At 32.1% G+C, this 23,001-nt stretch overlaps 3 protein-coding genes across 12 annotated transcripts in view; 2 read left to right on the forward strand and 1 right to left on the reverse strand.

The window, feature by feature from the left end:
- Window positions 1–23,001, forward strand: part of LOC105152789 (uncharacterized) — a 221,035-nt gene that overhangs the window by 12,681 nt on the left and 185,353 nt on the right. Inside the window, exons 1-2 of one of the 5 annotated variants that reach the window (XR_015546117.1) lie at window positions 6,044–6,179; window positions 6,559–6,850. The exons of 2 other annotated variants lie outside the window; for them this stretch is intronic. The gene's annotated coding sequence lies outside the window, so the exon portion shown is untranslated. Of the gene's footprint in view, window positions 1–6,042; window positions 6,180–6,558; window positions 6,851–7,074; window positions 7,287–23,001 lie in introns of those variants that run through there. 2 more of the 5 variants (XR_015546118.1, XR_015546116.1) reach the window with 2 other exon arrangements.
- Window positions 60–2,738, forward strand: LOC105152785 (hypothetical protein). Of its 4 annotated transcripts, none has more exons than XM_087409324.1 (5): window positions 60–294; window positions 715–870; window positions 1,101–1,296; window positions 1,376–1,627; window positions 1,757–2,738. In XM_087409324.1, the coding sequence occupies exons 2-5, from the start codon at window positions 720–722 to the stop codon at window positions 2,208–2,210; spliced, it is 1,053 nt and encodes a 350-aa protein (XP_087265450.1). In that variant the 5' UTR covers window positions 60–294; window positions 715–719; the 3' UTR covers window positions 2,211–2,738. The 4 variants fall into 4 exon arrangements, with proteins under 4 accessions (XP_087265450.1, XP_087265449.1, XP_087265451.1 ...); XM_087409323.1 differs by having other exon boundaries at window positions 106–303; XM_087409325.1 differs by having other exon boundaries at window positions 136–303; window positions 1,376–1,514.
- LOC105152787 (reticulocalbin-2) lies at window positions 3,100–7,061 on the reverse strand. Of its 3 annotated transcripts, none has more exons than XM_011067230.2 (5): window positions 6,857–7,061; window positions 5,655–5,881; window positions 5,219–5,366; window positions 4,682–5,137; window positions 3,100–4,196 (listed from the first exon to the last, which is right to left on the reverse strand). In XM_011067230.2, exons 2-5 carry the CDS (start codon window positions 5,869–5,871, stop codon window positions 4,025–4,027), a joined length of 993 nt encoding a protein of 330 aa, XP_011065532.1. In that variant the 5' UTR covers window positions 5,872–5,881; window positions 6,857–7,061; the 3' UTR covers window positions 3,100–4,024. The 3 variants fall into 3 exon arrangements, with proteins under 3 accessions (XP_011065532.1, XP_011065533.1, XP_011065531.1); XM_011067231.2 differs by lacking the exon at window positions 6,857–7,061 and adding an exon at window positions 5,950–6,057; XM_011067229.2 differs by lacking the exon at window positions 6,857–7,061 and having other exon boundaries at window positions 5,655–6,041.

Here is a 23,001-nt window from a genome sequence, read left to right on the forward strand (position 1 = left end):
GTGGCACACGATGCTTGTTTTCCTGCTGGATTGCTAAGTGGATTACAATCTTGTAACTATATTGGCTGCGATGCTGTCTGGTCCGCTTGCAGACAGTTACTAGCATAAAGAGGGCATAAAAAAGTACATACTACAATGAATCCGTGTATATTTGCGCATGCCTGTGTCCATCTATACTCTCTTCATGCTAATAACCGTGCTGCAAACGGTTCGGAATTCGCATCACTTTGTAATACAGTTGCAAGTTGCAAGGTTCTAATCCAGTTAGCAATCCAACAGGAAGATAAGCATCGTGTACTGCAGGTTTAAGTTTTTAATTTTTTTTTCGATATCAAGTCTATATTTATTTATATCGATAATTAGAATAATTCCCTCTATCTAAAATCTTAATAAAAATATACTCATTCGATGTGTTTTCACTCAAAATGAAAAATCTGACAAAAAAACGTGGCGGTCGGCCTCGTGTATTGAGTTATTAAGCGCTAAAATCGGAGACTTTAGAGGTTAAGATATTTATCCTCCTGATTCGATACAGCGCTGTGTATATGTTCTGATTTTGTACATCTTCTAATTTTACATCTACTTTAATCCTGTAAAAAGAGTTTTTGATTCCATTCAGTCAATTCGGAATCATTTCAATTGATCTGTAATGTGTCAATAATTTCATCACTCTAGTACTTCTTTAAGTAATGTCTATATTATTGTCTATTGCAGAAATCATGCCAGTGTGTATAAAACATTGTACTAGTCGTACGTCACATAGTAAGACAAAAAATGTGAAATTTTTTCGATTTCCAAAAGAAGCAATTAGTCGTCAGCAATGGCTCAAAGTCAGTCAAAGAACGAAATTAAATATCAAAGTTGATACGGGTAAAATTGATATAATTTAATACATTCTTTTAGTTTACATATACATATTATATGCTGGAGATATAAAGAATTTTTTAATTTTAATTAAGAGTATATTAAGATTAAAAGCATATTAGAATACAAACCTTGAGGATCAATTTTGTTTTTTTAATTGTTTGTTGAGTAGAATATATTATGAATGTATACATATGTTAACTATATATATTAAAAGAAATATATTATAATTATAGCAATATGTAGTAATCATTTTGATACTGATTGTTTCGCAATGGTATGGACAAAACCAAGATTGAAAAATATACTACCAGCCAGAAAAGTGCAACGATTAAAAAAAGGTTGTATTCCAACAAAAATGTTAATATTAAAAAAGAAGAGGAAAATACCAGAGAGTAAAGAAAATATAAAGAGGAAAGAAAAAAATGTACCGTAAGTACGTTTTCTATATTTATAAATATATTGCAATTTTTATGCTGGAAATAAAACATTTCATATTTTTAAAAATAAGAACTGGAATATCAACATACGCAAAAGTTCCTGGATACCCATATGTATACAAGATAAATACAAGATATAAACAAGAGAAGCATCATTTGCAGTCACATAAAGAAATTGTGCAACATGTGAAAGCAGAAACTGCAAAAAATGTACAAAATACTAATCTTGTAAATATTAATAATATTAAAAAAGTTAATAACTTTTTTATAGAAGAAATTTTACAACATAAGGATTTGATAAATGACACAACAAATGTAGAGATGTATGTAGTAAATGTTTGCCCACAACATATCATTTATTTAAGCTTCCCACTATTATGTTATTTATATATATATATATATATATATATATATAATTTTTTTTTTGTGAATCGAAACGTTTTCTTTTATAGACTTGAAGAAGTTAATAATCATGATGTTTCAATAAAAAATGGATCAATGAAAAGGAAGGCCGGATTATTATTAAGGAAGGCATTAGAAAAATTAGAAGAAGAAAGGCTAAACAAAATATTGGAACGAAATAAAAAAATGAATATGCAAATTAAAGAGATATATGCACGAGCGACACAGACATTACAAGAATTCAAAATGTCATGTTCAATGGACAGGAAGAAGCAAGCCAACACAATACCTATCTATAAAAGGAAAATATTGACACCAGGCCAAATTGCAAAGTTGTCGACTAAGCGTCGCATAGAATGGTCATACGAAGATGAGGTAGACTATGCAATATATCTAAACTCATTAAGCCCTAAAGTTTACAAATACTTGACAAAAAAGAAAATGCCATTACCGTCTGTAAACACTTTGCAAAATTGGATTGAAAACATTAATTTAAAAAATTAATGATGCATCACATCAGAAAGCATTATCATAAACATAAATATTTCATAGATTGTTCTATTATTACGTCTGAGTATGTGTATAAAATTTAAGTATAATTATCTCTTATTTTAAAAGTTTAAAAGATTTAAGCGTGTGTGACTTATTAATAAAAATTTGTTCTAATGACTAAATAAATTGATAAAATCAATTATAAATAAATTGATGAAACAGATAAAGGCTAATAGGGAGATAGAAAAAAATATTGATAAATATACTGCTCAAAATGATTAATGGAACATTTTTTTCTAATGAATTTATACGTGATTTAATAAATTTAGTAGATTTTGAATATTTCTCTCAATCAATTTTATGATTTTAATGTTTAATAAACGTGTTATTACATGTATTAAACATAGTATTTTATTTAATCTTTTATTTTTCTTAATTTTTATGTAAAAATCACGTTTTGTAATACTTATTTGTAAATTTTATGACAAAGTAGTATCATCAAAATTTTACATACATGTACTAATAAAATTCTAATAACTATTTGTGCAAACATTTATTTGGACCTACTTGTTTAAATTATTTACCTAACATTGCTGCAGAATATGGTAAATGCGCCGCATAAATCTTTAAAAATCAAATAATTTGTTCTTTATTAATTGATTTCAGGACATTATGACAAAATTTCTTGATACTTTTTTAGTTGATATTTTTAGCTGATATTGTATACAGCCACAACATTCTTAATTGTAATATGTACAATAATTATTTTTTTAATATAAATTAATAAAATTTTCTTTATATACAAACTACAAATATTTAAAATAAACTCGAAAGTGCATAATTTCATATCTGAAGACATTCCATAGTGTATTGAAATTTTTTAGGAAGTAAAAATAATGTATGAAATTGTTAAAATATTTTATTACAAATCAATGAATATATTATTTGTCGAAGATGTGTTTTATATGGATAATGTACACACTCGTTTAATATTATCTACAAAAATCCATAATTTGTCGTAAAATTAAAAAAATTGCTTTACATACAATATGTAACATACACACACAAGCACACACGTATGTATGTATATATGTATATATATATATATATATATATATATATATATATACACACACACACACACACACACATATATTTGTGTGTATATGCACTACTATGTACAGTGTAATAATATTGATGGAATTGAAACTTAATGGTGCACTATATGTAATTACAGAAATATGAGACTTTTTGTTGCCTCAATATATTTTTCTTCGCATTCCCTATTATGGCACTCAAGTTTGGTAAAAAGTGGAAGACGATAGTTTGTGTAGCGTTATACTACGAATCGTCGTAAATTTACAAGATGTGCAAATTTCATTAAGCGTGTGTGACTTATTATCAATAAAAATTTGTTCTAATGACTGCATAAATAAATTGATGAAACAGATAAAGGCTAACAGGGAGATAGAAAAAAATATTGATAAATATACTGCTCAAAATGAGTAATGGAACATTTTTTTCTAATGAAAAAAATGATTACATGATTTAGTAAATTTAGTAGATTTTGAATATTTCTCTCCATCAATTTTATGATTTTAATGTTTAATAAACGTGTTACTAGATGTATTAAACATAATATTTTTATATTTTTGAACACTGACGTTTAGATTTATATATAGAATTTTTTAAGAAAATAGTCTTGTGCTATTGTCTCTTGAGCAGTATATTAAAAATATTTTCAATTATACACATCATACTGATATGAGTATTACGAAAGATAACACAGTATTTTTAAAAATATTAGTTCAACTAATTGTTGATTCTCAAAGTTCATCATTAAAACGATCAATTTCTTGCAAATGATCACCATAGTCTGTCGCTTCGCTACCTACAAAAGCATCATGATGATCCAAGATCTCATCAAAGGATAATCTATTATCGTGATCGTCATCTGAACCCACAAACAGATGATCCACTTCATCATTTGCTATTTCTCTGAAACAAGCATTAACAAAAAGATATAAAAAAGTGATACCACGTATATCAGTAAAATAAAATTTGCAATACAAAAATTGCTTAAATTTTTTAAGAAGAACATTTAGAAATTCAATAAAACTAGTTAATTATTAAATAATATCATGATATAAAATTGTGTTACAATATTGCAATTTGTCACATTAAAATATATAATTGTCATTATAAATTTAGATATGCATAAATATACACAAAGAGAAAGAAATGTTTATCATTATAGATATAAGAGAAAAATTATATCGTAAATTAGATTTATATAATCATTTGAGATTATCGTTATTGACATAATGAAATTTTAATAAAATGTTTTAATAAAATTTCAATTAAGATGCATGTTCGATAAAGATGCATGTTCAATAAAGATTTTCATGTAATGAAATTTTATAACATCACATATTACAGTATACTCACTCATTTTATAACATCACATATTACAGTATACTCACTCATTGCTTGGTACAAGCCAAGAAAGAATTTCATCCGAATCAAGTCTACCGTCCCCATCTTTGTCATGTTCATAGTCAAATTTGTCTTTTTCAGTTAACAACCATTCCTTATCTTTTGATTTGGCTCTGTCACCAATAAATTCCTGGAAATTAATGTATCCATCTCCATCTGTATCTTTGTCAGCCAAGGCTTGCTTCAACAAAAGTGGAAACATTCTAGGTGTCTCTTCAGGATGTGTATAAGCCTTGAATTCCTCTGTATCTAAATAACCATCTTTGTTTAAATCTGCAGCCTCGAATGTCTGCTTGTCATCTTGGATTAATTTATCATCAAGAGCTAGGTCTTCAGGATCGTTGCCATAAGTATCTTGTAAAATTTCTTCCCAAGTCACTTTACCATCTTCATTCGTATCAGCATCGTCTAAGCGATCTTCAGATTCTTCTGCAGACAGTGTGCTGTTTATAAAACAATTTAATTAACCTAAATTCTTTAAGTCTTTGAACAGATAAACATGATATTCAATAAGTTGATATTACCTAAACGAACGCAAGATCCAAGCTTTCAATTCATTTCTCTCTATATATTTATCATTATTCAGATCCATTTTGGTCAGTAAAATTCCTAATCTTCTTTTTGATTCTTGTATTGGAAGTCTATCGAATTCTTCTGCTTCTTTTACACTCCCTATATACAGGAAATAAAATATTCAAGATGATTTAGGTATCTACCTAAACAAATTAGATGACAATAAAAACGTTTCTTTTATTTTTCTTTGTTGACAAAATATCTAATTTTCATGAAAGGAGCTTTCAGTCTTCAACAAGATAAAACGGTACATGGAAGATATGAAAAAAAAAAAATTACAATTATTATTCATAAATACAAAACCGAAGCAAGTATAAAAGATTCACGTCAAAGGAGCTTCAAATGTTCGTCTTGAAAATCTAGTAAGTCCAATCATCTCGTTCATACCTAGGATGGCTTCATGGTCAAACTCTTCGTGGTGTTCGCCCTCCGCATAGTGATCGGCGTCGCGAGGGCTGAAGGCACCGTCCTCCGTCCTTTCATTGTTGTCGGCTTTGTTATGTTGATGCGTGTGGATGTGCGCTGAGGCGGTGTCGCCCAAGGTTGGCAGCGATGCAGCAAGAGCGACGACGAAGAGCAGAAGAGCAAGTAATCGGCCGGCCATCGCGTGTCTTCTAGTGGAGCGACAGAACGATTGAAAATAACGCGCCTACAATGTTTATAAGCAACGTGAACGCATAACCTTGTCACGTCACGTCAGTGTGATCTTCAATAGGCGCCGCACGGCGCTTTGCCGGTCGAGTGTCGACTGACGTTCGTCGTTCACTGACGTTCGGTCAGTTCGGTGACTATCACGGATATTATCGATTACTTTCCATTACGTATGACGCGGTGATCGCATGAGGAAATTTTTATTGTGTCAGTTAATTGTGTCCTGAGGATCATTTTATTAAAGCGATAATACTGGAAAATGTAAATATATATACATAATAATGCCTATATATATATTATTTAATATAAAATATTAAATAATATTACGCGCCTATATTAGGGATGTTGTCCGAGAAACATGTTTGCGATAGTTAAAAAGTTGAAAAAGATTTAAAAAATATTAAATATATATATATATATATATATATATATATACACATATATACATTTTATATGTATATAAAATAAAATATGAAATATAGGTACAAAATCGATGTCATGCAACTTATTTCCAATCGGAATCTATTTCGATTTATTTTATCATAATAAGTGTTTATTATTTTAATAATTGTTACTACAAAGTAGATGATTAATTGACTATTATTAATTAATTATCTATATGTGTCTTCTTAATTTACAGAGAGAGAGTAAATAATTAAGTAACTCTATAATTATAATCAGACAACACGTCATAAAAAAGCACCAAGGAAACATTGCCATTGTATAATAACGAATAAAATAAAAAAAAAGAATTTAATAGATAAATTTTAAAAGATATATATAAGTTAATGCTTTTGTACTTTTGAATGTGGCGCCACTTCTGCGCGACAATCGATCGACTCTCGAGTGCCCTGAATATATTCCTTATCGCGCGAAGTTGTTCTCGCCGATCGCTCTGACGTTGTCAACTTTCGCAGTTTTGAATTTTCACAACTTACGCAAAACGGTTTCCGTAATGGCGTCGCGTGCTGACCCGAATCGCGGAGCTGCGTAAAAAGTTCTCGCTTCTTTTCGCGTTGAGTCCTCACCGACGATCGCCGCGTGTCGTTTCGAATTGTATATGTGAGTCAGCTTCCGTGTTAGTCAAACTCGCGTCGCGTACTGACTCGAGTGGACGCGTTTTGTGTATCAAAATGTCGCGTGCCGGCAACAAAAAGGAAGTGATCTCGCGCCGGACGGTTACTTCTTCAGTCGTGATGCGTATGCGAAGTCACGATCCTGCCATCCGGGGGATGAGGCTCATGCCGAGCGGCCGTTCGAAAATAGTCAAGCCGGCTATCGACGTCGCGTATCATTGCATCTATTTTCGACTCCATGCGAGTCGCGCGCGCGCGCGCGCGCGCGCGGCGAACCAACTGATCCTCTCAAGTAAGCAAAAGTCAAAAGTTTCTTTATTTAAAGCGCCGGATCGATAAAGGCGATCCAAATGAACTCTCGTTGCGACCGGGCATGTCCGTTCCAGCATATTCTCATTGCATTTTCTGATATGGCAACTCATTTGTTGTGGATTGTGATGAGTGCGTTTTCCACTTTTATCTTTTCCTAATTCGGGCATAACGATGTCAAACCTTACGATATTTTTGATATTACATTGTAATATCGCGATATGTCTATAAATTAAAAGTTGGTTGCTTTCAGTAGAAAAAATAGATGTGCAACTGTTGTAAAATTCTTTAATATGATTGATTCTTGCTCTTAATAGTTCCTCGCGGATCTAAATGTGTAAACCATTGCAATCATATTAAATATACAACAGCAAAAAAGTTTATTTTTCTGTTGCCAATCTTATTTGTAAAGTTTTAAATCTTTTGGAATCAATTCTAGCATGAAATTTCCTGTGTTCATATGGTTGCAAAGAATTTTGAATTCACAAGAAATGCGCGCGAATTTTTGAAATCGTCATTAGTTAGAATATACTGTCGGTAAATGTTATGAAGTGTAGGTAATTTAATTTTCTGTAAATCAAATCTGTTGATCAAATGTCGATACGAAATACAACTTTTTCGACTGTCGATAATTTATCGATTTGTGATATATCATTGAGAGAGCGAGAGAGAGAGAGAGAGAGAGAGAGAGAGAGAGAGGGGAGGGAATATAACTATTTTATGATTAAATTACAAAATAATTTTAATTGGTATGTAAAACATTTTTAGTATATCGAGAAAGAGTGCTTTGATTGTTTAAAATATTTTAAAATATTTATTTTTCTTGTATCAATATTTTTGTGCTGATAGTATAAATATTATTTATGTTTTGAATTATTAAAAAACGGAATTATTTAATAAAATATTAAATAATTATTTAATAAATTGAATATTTCTGCAAAAACAGTTTAAATATAGAAATTTTATAAAAAGATTAGATATATAAACAATTAAATTATCTTGAAAAAAATATAAATTTCAATATATATATATATATATATGTACATAATATATTATATATAATTTTTATAATTGCATTATTTTTTAAGTCTTTAACTTAGAATTTATTTTTCCTAAAAAAAGTATTGGAGCATCCATCAATTTTGAATAATTAATAAATGTAGTAAATCTTCGCGAGAATTAATCTTTAAGAAAAACTATATAATTCTGCATTTATTTTTCCTTTAAAGATTAATCCATCCGAAAATCATAATTCTACAATTATTTTCAGATAGATTTTATTTTAATGAATTTATTAATTTAAGAAAATTGTAAATAATATTTTATATTTTTGGTTTGAGGAAAAAAGAATCAAAATTTCGTTGTCTCTCTCTCTCTCTCTCTCTCTCTCTCTATATATATATATATTTTATATATATATATATATATACACAGGGTGATTTTAACATATTTCGTCACCCATCAAGAGCAGGTAGAGTGAATCGAACTGAGTCGAAAAGTCCTTTACCATTTTGCAATTTTCGCAATAGTTAGCAAGATAATTACTAAAGAATGCCAAATATTGGTCTTGAATAATTTTTTACTCAAATATTATCAACTTTATAGAAAAGCTGCAAAAGACAAAAATCATTAATTTTTTTCTCATAAAGTTTTGAGAATTTTTTCAGAATTTTTTTAATATCGTATTTTCTCATGTTGGTAAAAATAAGAAAATGCAGTATTAAAAAGTTGATAAAAAATTTTGAAAAAATTTTTAGAGTTCTATGAGAAGAAAATAAATGATTTTTGTCTCTTGCAGTTTTTCTATGAAGTTGATAATATTTGAAAATTCAAAACCAATATGGCAATTTTTAGTAATTAATATCTCATTAACTATTGCGTAAACTGCAAAATGGTAGATGATTTTTCGACTCAGTTCGATTCACTCTACCTATTCATGTTGGATGACAAAATATGTTAGAATTATTCTGTTTATATGTATGTATATATATATATGTATACACACACATGCATACAAGATATTCTGAATTTCAAGTAATATTATTACAGCGTGAAACTTCGTGAAAAATTAAGTAATAAAAGTGTAAATCATATTTTTCCATCAAATAGTTTTTTAAGTATATATGTGTGAAATTTGATTTACTATAAGCATTGATTAAAAAGTTATCTGTCCATGTTATGTACCTACGTGCAATGTATTAAATATTAAACAAAATATTGCCGCTGTGTTATGCACATTGTTTTGCAGACAGATGATTTTTTAATTAATGCTTATGATTATAATAATCAGACTTCAAACATTTATATTTAAAAAACTATATCACGGAAAAAATGGCTTACACTTTTATTACTTATATATATACATATATATATATATACAATACATACATACATATATATATATATACAATACATACATACATACATATAAAACATCTATCATTAAAATATATTACTGTAAAAGGACTGATATTTTATATATTATATGCATATGTCATATAATTATGTATATCTTTTGATGTATGATATTATATATAATATATTATATGTAATAGGAGATTAAAATTACTAAAATTACACAACTGTATAACACATATTATATGCACTGCTTAGTTCAAATTAATTTCGCGTCGAATCTTATACAACCTTGCTTGCATTTACATTATTTTCATCGCATTTCCGCAATATTCCTTTTATTATGTTAATTAAATTCTGGGGATATTAATCTCTTCCGTATTTACCGACATGCGGGAACTTGAATATCGCGCAAAATCTGTTAACGGTTATGTTTATTGAAATATGCATTTAATTTCGTGGAGTGACGCATTGATATACGATATTTTACATTGTAATATATATCCCATGTCACAAAAATTCCGAATTGTCACTATCTTTTGTATTCATCGGTCAATCGTATGTAGATTATCAAAGGGCGAGCGGTCAGAACTGATTGGTGGGACGGAAATATGGCTGTTTTGCATCAACGTGCCCAACGTGAAACGGACTTCCGGTCTTTTCTGAGACTCTGTAAAGATCTAAGATCAAAGAAATTCAGTGTTGTCTTTCTTATTTTGAATTTTATCTCGAAAAACTTTTTTTTGCGTTACTACAAGTTCACTTTGAAGGTCATTTTAATTTTGATATGACGTTTCATTAAATAAGTAATACAAACACGCAGGTAACAGAGGAACAATTTCGTCGATTTGTAATAAAATTCCAATTTGCATCGTGAATATCTTTACGTAATTTCTCGCATTTCGTTTCGTTCGAATATTATTCTTATGATGAGACAGGGATCTACAACTACGATGTGCTTGTATGCGATAGTTCTCGACGGGGTAAGAGAGATATCGGAGAAACGCCAATGCAAACGGGCGCGTTGCGGCATTCCTTCTGACATTCAAATGTTGGCCGCCGCCGACGAAAAAGGATACGTACGAACCCGACGCCGCCTATTCATCGCTCAAAGGGATCATTTATCAACATATTTGATATGCTCCTCACACCCACCTCCTTTCTAGACCGATACAGAGAAGAGTCGCGAGAACGCGTTACTCTTTCTCTCTCTCTCTCTCTCTCTCTCTCTCGCGCGCGCGCGCGCGCGCACTTTCTGTTCGCTCTCGACTTCCATAGAAATAATATGCTAATCGCGCGAAGGCGGAGTTTAAAAAGTGCTCCGATAAATTCTCGAGACTTTTGACGTAATTTCGCCCCTTCTCACCGCAGCCGCAACGTCTTCCGAAAGATTCTTTTTGCGCGCGCTTTCCGGCGTCTTGAGAGAACTTTACCTTACCGCGTAACGTGCCCCGGTATATATCATCGGAGGAATATACTTCACCCCGTAAGATCCTCTTGGATCTCCGCATTGCGTCGCGTTTGGCGATTTTTTTCTCGATCAAAATATCTTACTAGCAAGTACGGAATAACAGACGTCTTTGCAATAAATACAGTTTAAAAAGTGTCGTTATGGATTTAACGTCACACCGTATTAATATTGATATAAATGCCATAAATTATAATAATATAGAGAATGGATTTAACATCAATACGCTGAGAATTATATAAACAGCTTGGCAATAAATCGTATATCTGTTTTTTACTAATCGGACGTCAACAACGATCTTATATTTTTGGAAAACCATAATTAACTTTATGATACTGCTATTAAATTAAAAATGACAATAATTTATGTTAAGTTATCTTAAAATTAAGTTACAAAATACATATCTTTTTGGTTTTCAAATAACGAAATATCGAACGTTTCCGAGGCATTTGTTTACAGTACATGGAGATTCTTCTTTCTGCAGCTAAAATTTCTCAAGAAAATATATTCGCGTAAGTTTGCTTTTTGAAACGGAAGTATTCACGGAATAAGTAGAGAAATTGAGTTACATGCCTGATCGGCTAACAAAACCTCGTTGAAACTCGAAATCTTACAGTTTTCTGCATGCGAACGTGCTCGTGCGTGTCAGAACACACAGTGTGATTGACGCGGAGCGCTAAGATCATTTACAAATCCCCTCATCGGCACTTATGCGTGCGATGACGCATACGCACATATTTATGCACCCCTGCCCCTTATACATGTTGCGGCCTCATACATACATCGATCATATTAGCCGCAAATGCCTAAACGCCTCGATTCCGAGGAACGCTTTTATTTAAAAGCGGTCGAATACGGAAAGAATTGTTTTTATATGGTAGCTAAATACAGATCTGAAAATAATTTTAGACTATCAAAATAATTGTAATATGTTGTGGGATGTTCAAATTGATTACTAGAATATTACAATTTTTTTACAGTATCATTTATTATATTTGACTGTCTTGATTATTTCGATATGTTGAATAAAATTATTTTCTATACCCATCTAAATTTTTAGAAACTTCAGTAAAATCTTATTTTATTGATACTTATTAACGAATCTGAAAATTATAATTGAAGTGAACATTACTTTATATTCTTTATTGTATTAAAGTTCTTGTGTATAATTTCTTATTTTTATTATCACGGAGGACGACTTGATTTTTTTCTTTACGCATCTTAAAAGTCTTTTTATCGTTATTCATAACCCCGAAGTTGCAACAAAACTTCGTCAATATTTTGTGTCGTCATCGATCGTTATAGATGTTCATATCAGACTAATCGTCCGAATGTTCAATTTTGAAGCGCCACGTCAGCGAGAGACACTTTGAAGCATATTGAGACGGAATCCGTGGCTGAGATCGCCATTTACTTTAAGCTCTCTTTTCCATATTTATCTCGATCTACTTCATTATGGCCACTTCGGCATTCCTTTTCCCGTCTTCTTTTCCGCCGAGTGTCTTTCAGTTAGGATTACGACTCACTCTCCTGGGCGAACGAATGGCCGCATGGTTATTAGGATCACTGCCGGCGCAGATTGCTTTTGCGCGAGTCCAGAATTTATGGACGACGATGATAAAGTCCCACAGAATCATAATCGAATGTCTTTCACAACGATCCTGTTAGAAAGTTCCCCAATGTGATGACGACTGTAAATTCCTCGACCCATTGGATTTGCTTTTTTAAACAGAAAGAAAAATTTTGAAATTGATTTCTAATTTGGTTAATGACGATCTAAATATATGTCATTTGAAATTTCTGAACTGCACATACGTAGTTGTTTCTTAATAATAATTTTAATTAAATAGTATTATACTTAAAATGATTAAAAATTAAATAATTACTATTTACGTGCTAATCTTTAATATCACAAAATAGCGTAGCATTTGTTTACATTTTATATTATTAAAAAAAAGGTAATTCAATTTCGATAACAATTATACGATTATAATTTTAGAAATATTTGATGAGATATAAATATATAATTAAAAAATTATTATACATACACACATATATATATAATTGTTAAATAAATATAAATAAAATGTAATGAATTATATTTGGATTTTTTAAGATAATTTATGCATTTCTTAGTTTTATAATATAATTACTTACATAATCGATTACTTATGAATCGTTATTTTGGAAACGTTTAAAAATTTTATTTTCTGTAAGATTTTTTAAAACTATTATTCCATTCCCCATTGTGGTTTTTTCCTCCAAAATAAAACGACATATACCAGAATACGTTGAACAGTATCTACTACAGTATTCGAAGGTTTCTTCCTTCTCCCTGACGGGGCATACGCCCCGCGATTTAAGTCGTCAACTTTTATGGGGGTAGTTTTCGCGGAGACGGTCCGCGACAAGCCAACATAAAAGGGGGTGGAAGTTTCCGGTAATATGGCGTCTTCTCGCGGAATATGGCAGCAACTGTATACAAGAGATAGCGACAATATTGAGGCGGCGAGAGCGTTTCAGAGAAAACCGACCCTACTTGCATTGCATGTCCTGCAACGCATCAGATCGGCGATTTTTCTTAATATTCCTTTTTCATTCGACCATTCGCTTATTTTGTATTTATCATACAATTATTAACGCAATTATATTTACACAATTAAAGTTGGAAATAGGTATTTTCACACTTTTACATTTATAAATATAAATGTATTAAAATTAGATGATCTTTTATTTAAGATTATTTGATCGTTTTTCTCTATCATCTTCTTCTAACGCAATTTTTAGAGAACGCAATATTATATAATAAAAGACACAAAAAAGTTAGAAATAAATCTTCAGACATAGAATCTCGAGATGTGGAAAGGATACCATAAGCTGTATAAACAACCTTCTCATCGATTGAATAGGGGAGGAGTTACTCAGGGGGTAGCGTAACTGCACTCGATGATCGTGGATTAACACAGGGATTGCGCTGAAGTGCGCCTTCCTTCGCAATCCGTTGATTGCATCTGGCATTTGTGTCACGCTCTTGAGCGTCCGGCCGATATGCCCGGACAAATTGGAAATTGGTATTCAGCCCGTTGCCCGTTGTGGACGGCCAGACGGATTTGCGAAGAAGCACCTTAGTCCTCGGGTACCGGGCAAGAGTGCTTGTACGTGCTGCTTGTGGGCTGCGAAGTAAGCGACGTTAAAGTTGCTCAAATCGCTTCTCGACGATCGCCTAACGCTGGAATACCAACGGAAAAGACGGAAATAAACAGAGTAGAACGGGCCTTTTTTATTACACAAATCTGTACGACTTAAACATTTTTTAAATAAAAACAAAGAGTAAGGAGGAAATGCAAAAATAACAAAAATATAATAAAATAAGACTTATTGTACGCCCGAACAACTAAAATAAATCGAGGTTAATGAACGCAATCATATGAATTTGTATAATTAAACAACATATTAAAATTAGAGTTAATAGTTTATATTGATTATAATGATGGAATGTTTTCAATTTTTACTCAGGTTGCGTTCCGATATTTATTGTAAAATAAGTAAATTACTGATCTATATCTAACATTCTGTCTAGTAGCCTCTTATCGCAGTGATGTATCTAATATTGAATGGTAATATACAAAGTTAATGGTAAGCTAAAGATAACTGGAAGACAATAAAATCTCATCATTATACTATTGACTCTAATAAAAATTTAATACGTCGTTTAATTGCTAACTTCATATAGATGCTCATTATTGATCTTGCTTTTACTTTAGTTCATCAAACTAATGAAAGATATTTTATGATAAATAAACAAATAGAGTAATACACTTATAGAATTATCTTATATAACATAAATAATTAATACCTATTATATATGTTAGTAAGAAACTTTTTTATTCACATTAAGAATATAATGAAAAACAATTTCATTAAACTACAATATTACATTAGAAATAATATGAGCACTTACAATAAATATGTTTTAAATATGTTTTTCTTTAAACAAAACACAATTTTAAATAAAATTATGAAACAGAAATTGCGTTACAGGTAAATTCGAACTCATTGCGCGCTGCAGTGGAAAAATCCGCGTATGTTCGGCCAAGTAGAAATAATTGCTAACAGGATCCAGTGTAATTTATGATCGACCCAATTACGCTTTCTCTTCATGCGCATTGTTGGGCATATTTGCAAAATGCAATTCATATAGTGTTATTCATTACTCTTTATGCGGAATTAACGAAATAAATCGTACTAAAAATATTATGCGTACGAAAACATAAGTTATAGGCTCTTGCCGATGTAGGTTTTCGAAATGTTTTTTTATCACTTTTTATTACTTTCAATTCACAAAAAACTTTTTACTTTCCAATTGAGAGGAATTATTATACTGGAAATTGTAGGGTAACATACTAATACATTATACTGAAAATTATAGGGTAAAATACCAATATGTGTAACGTATCACATATTATTATAAATTCAATACCAACATATTATTATAAATTCTAGCATACTTATATATTTTTTGCTTTAATTTGTAGGCCAATATATATATATATATCTTTTCTTTTTTATAATAAGAATAAACCGATATGGATAAATATTTTTTAGTATGTATATTTTTAGGAGTAGTATTTCGAAATTTTTCATAACAGACACAGTAAAAAATGTGCTTCATCATATCTCGTGTTTTTACTGTCACGAATAAATATCGAAACCATTTTCGTGCTTTTATGATATTGAAATATAAATTTACAAAATTTAAAACAGAATTATAATATGTAGTACTTACATATTAGGGTTCTTATGAGACTAATATAGGTATGTTAAACATTTAGTTTAATCTCTGATGTTGTTCAAACTATAGAAACTATAGAAAGATTATAATGAAAATAATAACTTTTAATAGCAAATATATACAAAACTTGTAGGATTTTACATAATTTATACATATTAACCCTTTCGTTACGATGGGCGGTTTTAGTTCTTCGTAAGATATCATTCATATTCAATTATACTCGCTCTCCACAAGACGCCATTCATACGACTGGCGATTATAGTTGCTCGCTATAAAATTTCATGGCTGCATTCAGCAGAGAAAACTAATTAGTTAGTGTTTAGTGATTCTTTAATATGGTTGAGTCCTACACTTAGATTCAGCAAAAAGGCAAGAATCAATCATATTAAAGAATCACTAAACACTAATTAGTTTTGTTTGCTGAATCTTAGGCCTGCAGCCATTTACACTCTGAATCTTAGTTTATAAAGAAAATATAAATTCAAATGCATTGAAGACTCATCAGATTCATGCAATGTGTACGCTTTTAACACGGCGTTTCTCGCTCAGCGGGGTGTTCCAACGGAGAGAAAGGATTGCTATAGCTAAACTCAATATTAACTGTATTAACAAATTATTTAGAAAGAAATGTTAAAAATTGACATGTTAATCTGAAAATGCTATATCTTAAAAATTTTTCTGATGGAATTTGTCTGATGATTGATTTCGAACTCAACGTTCTAAAATACGATAAAAGATTTTTCTTTTTCTTACATTAAAAATTATTCAAAATTTGTAAATTAGTGTAATTAATTAAACCAGAACGTTTATATGATAATTTTTAATAAATCTTTTTAGAAATGTTTATTGCTACATTTAGAGTTTTTTAAATTAATTAACACATGTATTTATGGATATATTGTGATTTATGAAAATATTTACGAATATATCAATACTGTGCGATAAACATGGAAAGCGAGAAACATTCTGATAATACCGCGAGACAATCGGTATTATGCATTTTGCGAAAATTATGACGGTGTCTTGCAGCAAATTTTGGCGATGACTGTATCCTGATTTACTTCCAACCGATTCGCCAGGAAATCGAATTACCCCCGCGGCGAGCACACCGAGAAACCTCGAATTAAGAAACACTGAGACTTGCGGAAAATATCGACGCGATATAAATCAAAGCCTTCTAGAAACCTTCTTTTTCTCGTCCTTATTCCACATTCGTTATTGGCGATCGATAACCGTCGCGGTTCGTCTCGCGAAATAAACGTGAACCTCAAAATCGTTCATTTCTCGGGCAATCGAAGGAACGACTTTAATGCTTGTTGCTGGCGATTTTGCGATCGCGAAACGCATCAACGATCGCGATAGATGAGCACGTTAATCGTCGGCCATCAACGCGGCTCTCGCGTTCTGCTTCCGTCCTCGAGGCAATCGATACGTGAATATCCACGGAAATTTTATGTCCCGGAAAGGAGGAACATCTAGACAGTTAAAAACTTGATTCGATTACCCATAAAGAGTCCTCGTTCGGCATTCTGTTTCTGGGATACTTAAGTAGATTTTATTTCACATGTTTTACGATCATCCGTTGCACTCCTCTATATAATTTAGAATGTGAAAATTTTCAAACGGAAAGCGAAAAAAATCCGAAAGAGACACCTATGTATTTATTAAATAAATTGGTTATGAAAGTATGAAAAAGTTACATAGTTTCGATGCTAACGTTTTCTTTATTTTCACCAAAGTTAATCGCAAATTTTTGCAATGTTCAATTTTGTGTACTAAAAGTTGCAAGAAATTCCATCGTAGAATCTTTGCAGATTTTAAAAGTAAAACGGTCTTCTTCGATTGCCAAAGTGACCTTTTACCTCTTGGCGAGTTTAAAGAGCCGGCACTCTCACGGATGTGCCAAGTTAGGAGGAAATACGGGGTAGTGTCCTTTAGAGAGATCCTGTGCTTAATGGCGCTGAATCACAGATTGCGCGCACCCCTAAATTTGAATTTATTATCAACCCTTGCCCGACGGAGTGCCGCGCGGTAGCGGATGGCGATCGTACGGCCGAAAGAATAATTTCCTTTTGCTGCCAATCATCAGCCGCCTATTCCGTCGAGCTCCGAGAATTTAAGCTTCTAAATGCCGAGATTATCGTTTTCTTATCAAACCCGGGTACCTCTAATCGTCTTTATGAAATTTGTCGCGAGGAATTCAGTTTTCTCTACATTCACAAATACAATATACATAATTTCAAAGCAGATATCTTTTTAAAAGTCTTTATACATAAAAATATCATAAACAACGAAAAACTATACATAAAATACGCTGTTTGAAAACAGATTGATTCCTAATAAATATCTATTTAATAAACGCCCTTACAGAAATCTAATATTGGTCAATTTAATAGTAACTGATATATTGAAAAACGGTAATTAATCATTTATTTGGAGTACTAAAAGCACTAAACAACAATAGTGCTTTTAATACTTAAAATAAATAATTAATTATTGTGTTTCAGTATATTAAAATGGCTATTAAATTGATCAGTATTAAATTCCTGTAAAGACAATACACTTTAGAAGTGATTCTTGTTTAAAATTTCATTCGTACGATTCTTCCCCAAAGCTAATTGTTCGTCGACGCATTTATTCCGAACAGGTACGCGACGGCTAAATGAACACGTTAAATGAAACGACACTTAACGCGGTTGCTGAGCACGTTGCATATCCGAACGAGCCGTGTCAAATGAATGCACCCGCAGGCAACGCCGAGTCGACCGGAAGCGGTCTATCGTCGATCGCCGTTCCGTTCGATCGGTTCCGCGGTGCGTCGCGGAACGGCTCGGCGGAACGGCGACGGGACGGGACCATGGGCTGATAAATCCGACGTGTGTATCGCGTTGGTGCGATAAATCAATTATAATATTCCACGGCTAGTTTGGGTTATATCGGTTATATCGGTTATTAGTAAAATCCGTCGCTGCGTTACGGAAGGCAGCCACATATATCCGTCAGCCGTTTCTCTCTATACAAATTTCGTGTTTTCTCCCTCTCCCCTCTCTTACGGATCTCATCTAATGATAAAGAACAGTCCATTATCTATGCGCTTTCCTATCCAGTGAGTTATCAACAATATTCTATAATTCTAAACATTAATTAATGTAATCTGTACACGCTTTTTGATTTCTAAAAATATAGATTGTAACATTTCTAAATTATTTTTTAAGAAAAAACTTTGTAAGTGATAGATCAAGATATGGATAATTAAAAAATAATTATTTGAAAACTATAAAATTTTATGATTATTTAAAGATTAATTAGTTTAGACACATGACAAAAATAAATAACGCGTAACGTTAGTAATATAATTTAAAAGCCCATTTCCATGTATGTTTCTAAAAATGAAATTCTTATATCAGAGAAATATTTGACATTATTTTATTAACATTATATATTATAATATTATTATTAGAACCAAATATCACATATTGCAAAAGAGAATATTTAATTCATTTATATTCATATTTGAAAATTCTTAAAATTATATAACTCAAATAATTCATTTCAAGACCCATTCATATATGTAATTCTAAATGTGTATATATAGCGGATATTATATTTAATGGAGATAATTCGTTATTATTTCTCTCTCTCTCTCTCTCATTTATTTTGCGCTTTCTCTCGAAGTTACTGCATTCTATCCTCTCAATCCTATTCTTCTTTTCTCGCTTCGATAATAAATATGGATCGGCTATTCCTAGCCAGAACATCATCGAATGAACCTACATGAATTCGAAATTCGGTAGCGCCCGACATTATTCACCCTTTATTGAATTTGCCGAATTGATTCTTCTCGCGTAAGTCGCGACAATGCGGAACGCGCGCGATGCACCGTGACGCCTTTTTGCGCACAATTGTGCGATCTGCAACAACGTAGCGACGTAGCCGATCGTTATGAAACGCGGGGGGGCATAAATCCTTCCAGTCCTTTCCACGGCGATGCGCAAAGCGGAAGGAGGCCGATAATGGTTTTCAGACTCGCGCCGCGGTTGATGCGTCGCGACAGTCGCCCGCTCTCGAGAAATGTTTTCTGCACCCGTCGCCTGACATTTTCACCCCCGTCTTATGTACTTACAATGTTTCTATATTCGTTCTTCGGAACTGAAACAACAGTCAAGTAAATATGGGAATGAAATACATCCGTAATGATCGATGATGTACAGAAACGTCACGCTTTTATTATTGTGGATTAAAAGAGATTTAAATGTTAAATATAAAAAGGATTGACGTAACATTTAAATGTAGTTATTTATTGTAAATACCAATAAATATCTTAAACTATTGTGTTGCACAATAATAAGTTAATTTAGATCGCTACAAATAAATTAAATAAGTGAGAAAAAGTCTAATACGGTCGAGATTGAAGCTCGATGTCTAATATTTTATATATAAATTCTAAATAATTTCAGTTATTTAAACTGCGCGCCGAATAACTATTGGATTTGAAACACACACAATCCTAAACTGAAATAATATCACAATTAAATTAATCATCGACTTCATAATAATGTTATCAGCATATATCTTAAAACACTGTGAAGAATTTATTGTGAAAAATAAGTTTCATATAATATCTTTTATCAATAAATTTTTTAAGAGTAGTAACATCAACATCAAGTCAACAATTATTTATAATATGATGATATTATTATTTCAGCTTTAATTGCATATGATTGCCTTTCAAATGCGACAATCAGTGTTTATATAAAACTGAAAGATATATTTAAAATTCACATATAAAATGTTATTAGATATCAAGATCTGGTCTTTTTCTTACTTATTTAATTTATCGCATTATGTTTGGACATGTAAAACTATTAACGTTTGTAATAAGGAACCTCGTTACGAAAAGCAAGTTATGGGTATACCTAACGAAATTTCTTGGACTGAATCTTCCGCGTATTTTTGGCGGCGATATGGGAAAATAAAGAGGGTTGGTTCGGCACTTCCGAGTTATTCGTCCAGATCTAAAGATTTGGAACGCACCGTGTATTCGCATTTGCATACCCCGCCGATTCTGTCGGTGACTTCCCATTCCCCGCGACTCTTCTATACGGTCCACGACTTAGTTCTTTCCGCCGTCTCCGATGCAAATTACAATATTCCCGTGCCGTTCGTTCGGATATGAAAATATATGCGACTCCCGATAAAAATAAGATACCCGCCTCTCACTCTCCTCGCGGCCGAACACAAAGGCACTTCACGTAGATCTTTCATGAGTGCTTACACTTGTGTTTTCGCGAATATTGTTCGTAATGCTTTATCTCTTATTAACTATTTTTTTTTCAATTAAATATTACAAATACTGTTTCTACACTCATAATATTTTTATAAAATATTATAAATAGAAATTATAATTGTTATCCACTAGATACTAACACTGCTAAATTGGAGCCAAATCAATATCTAATAAGTATTACTGTAAAGATAAATTTTTTTCACTAATTTTTCGATAATTGAAAAGGATTACAATGTTTGCGTTGTTGCACAAAATGCATAAAGTTTCCATTTAATCTCATAGAACATTTTGGATGTAATTATAATACTATCAATCCATTTTATCAATCGAAATAATTTACATTTTTCTGTATAATTGAGGAAGAGATTGAGAGAAAGAAAGAAAGAGAGCTTGCTCTTTTTTACGATCGTAACTTTCATAAATTCGTATTGAATGCGATTATACTATTGTACGAAAGATGTACATGAGTCATAGTTTTAATGCAAACATTTAAGAATGTAAATCGGGCTTGCAATCATTGAATCACGCGAGGTGCACTATGCAGCCGCGCAAATCTTGGCGCATTTTAAAAGATTAAAATTTCACTCGAGCCAATCGGTTCGCACCATGCTAGAGATCGCACCTCGCGCCCGCTTTTGCAGAATAATGTTTCCCACGCGACCGATAGGGCGACTCCCCAGGCAGAGTCACTTCTTTTTTCCTATGGCAATATTTAGATAAACCTCGCTACGTGTGCCGACTAGAGAGCAGGTAGAAGAGATATGTTGTAAAACATTATGTATTACCGCCCCAGCGGTCTCATTTTATTGGCCCGTAACAAACTTTGTCTCGGAACAACCATTTTCTCATGGGAATGCTTGCCAAGACTGGATGGACATGATGCACAAAAAATGCATAGTAAAATATATTTTTACTTCTTAAAAATATTTTTTTATTATAAATAATTGTTGTATTAAGTATAATTAATATTATTTAATTTGTAATTGTTTTTTCAAGTAATTATTACGTATTTACTTACTAAAATGTATAATACTTTTAATTTACTTATACTTAATAGCACTTTAATACACTAAGTGCACTGAATATATTAATAATTATTGTTGTTATCATCTTTAATTTATAAAAACAAGCTTATAAATGTTATATATAAATGGAAAAATATTTCAATTATTTCGACGTTGATTATACAACGAAATCGTGGTACTAATTCGCGATCGTGGTTGCGATAGAAGCGCAAAAAACGCTTTCGACTTCGGTGACGAACGATCTAATTATTTTCAGACTTTCCTCATTAGTTGCCCGCCTCTTTGGTGGTCGGTACAAATCGTTCCTTTTGTGCTCGACGCGTCGCACCGGCGGGTTATCTAAATCGCGTCGAATATTTCCGCGGTAGGTCCGCGGGAGATCCGCGGCGACGGCGCTCACCGTTATTCCCGTTAAAAAGCATCTCGCGTATCAATTTCACGGGACAACGCGGTGCATCGCGGGTAATCCGGCGTGGTGGATCGTCTTTTTGTTCCTGGCCGCTTAATATTGCTTGTCCCGCCGTAATCTCCGACCCCCGACACCCTGTTACACCCTGCGCTCGTCCTCCCCCTCGCCGCCACCCCCCCCCCGTGTTTCGCTCCACTACGTCCCGCTGCTCTCCACCTCCATGTCGCAATAGCGTAGTCGAACTTTTCCTTCGCTGGTAATCCTCTTCGCGCGTAAAGGCTTGTATTTTTTGTGTGTATACAGATGTGGAGAAATTCAATGCAATCATATTTTAGATCTGTAAATTTTTCGTGATCAAAGTT

The sequence above is a fragment of the Acromyrmex echinatior genome, chromosome 9 (genome assembly GCF_024713525.1).
Source record: "Acromyrmex echinatior isolate Ae372 chromosome 9, ASM2471352v2, whole genome shotgun sequence".
Lineage (NCBI taxonomy): Eukaryota > Metazoa > Arthropoda > Insecta > Hymenoptera > Formicidae > Acromyrmex > Acromyrmex echinatior.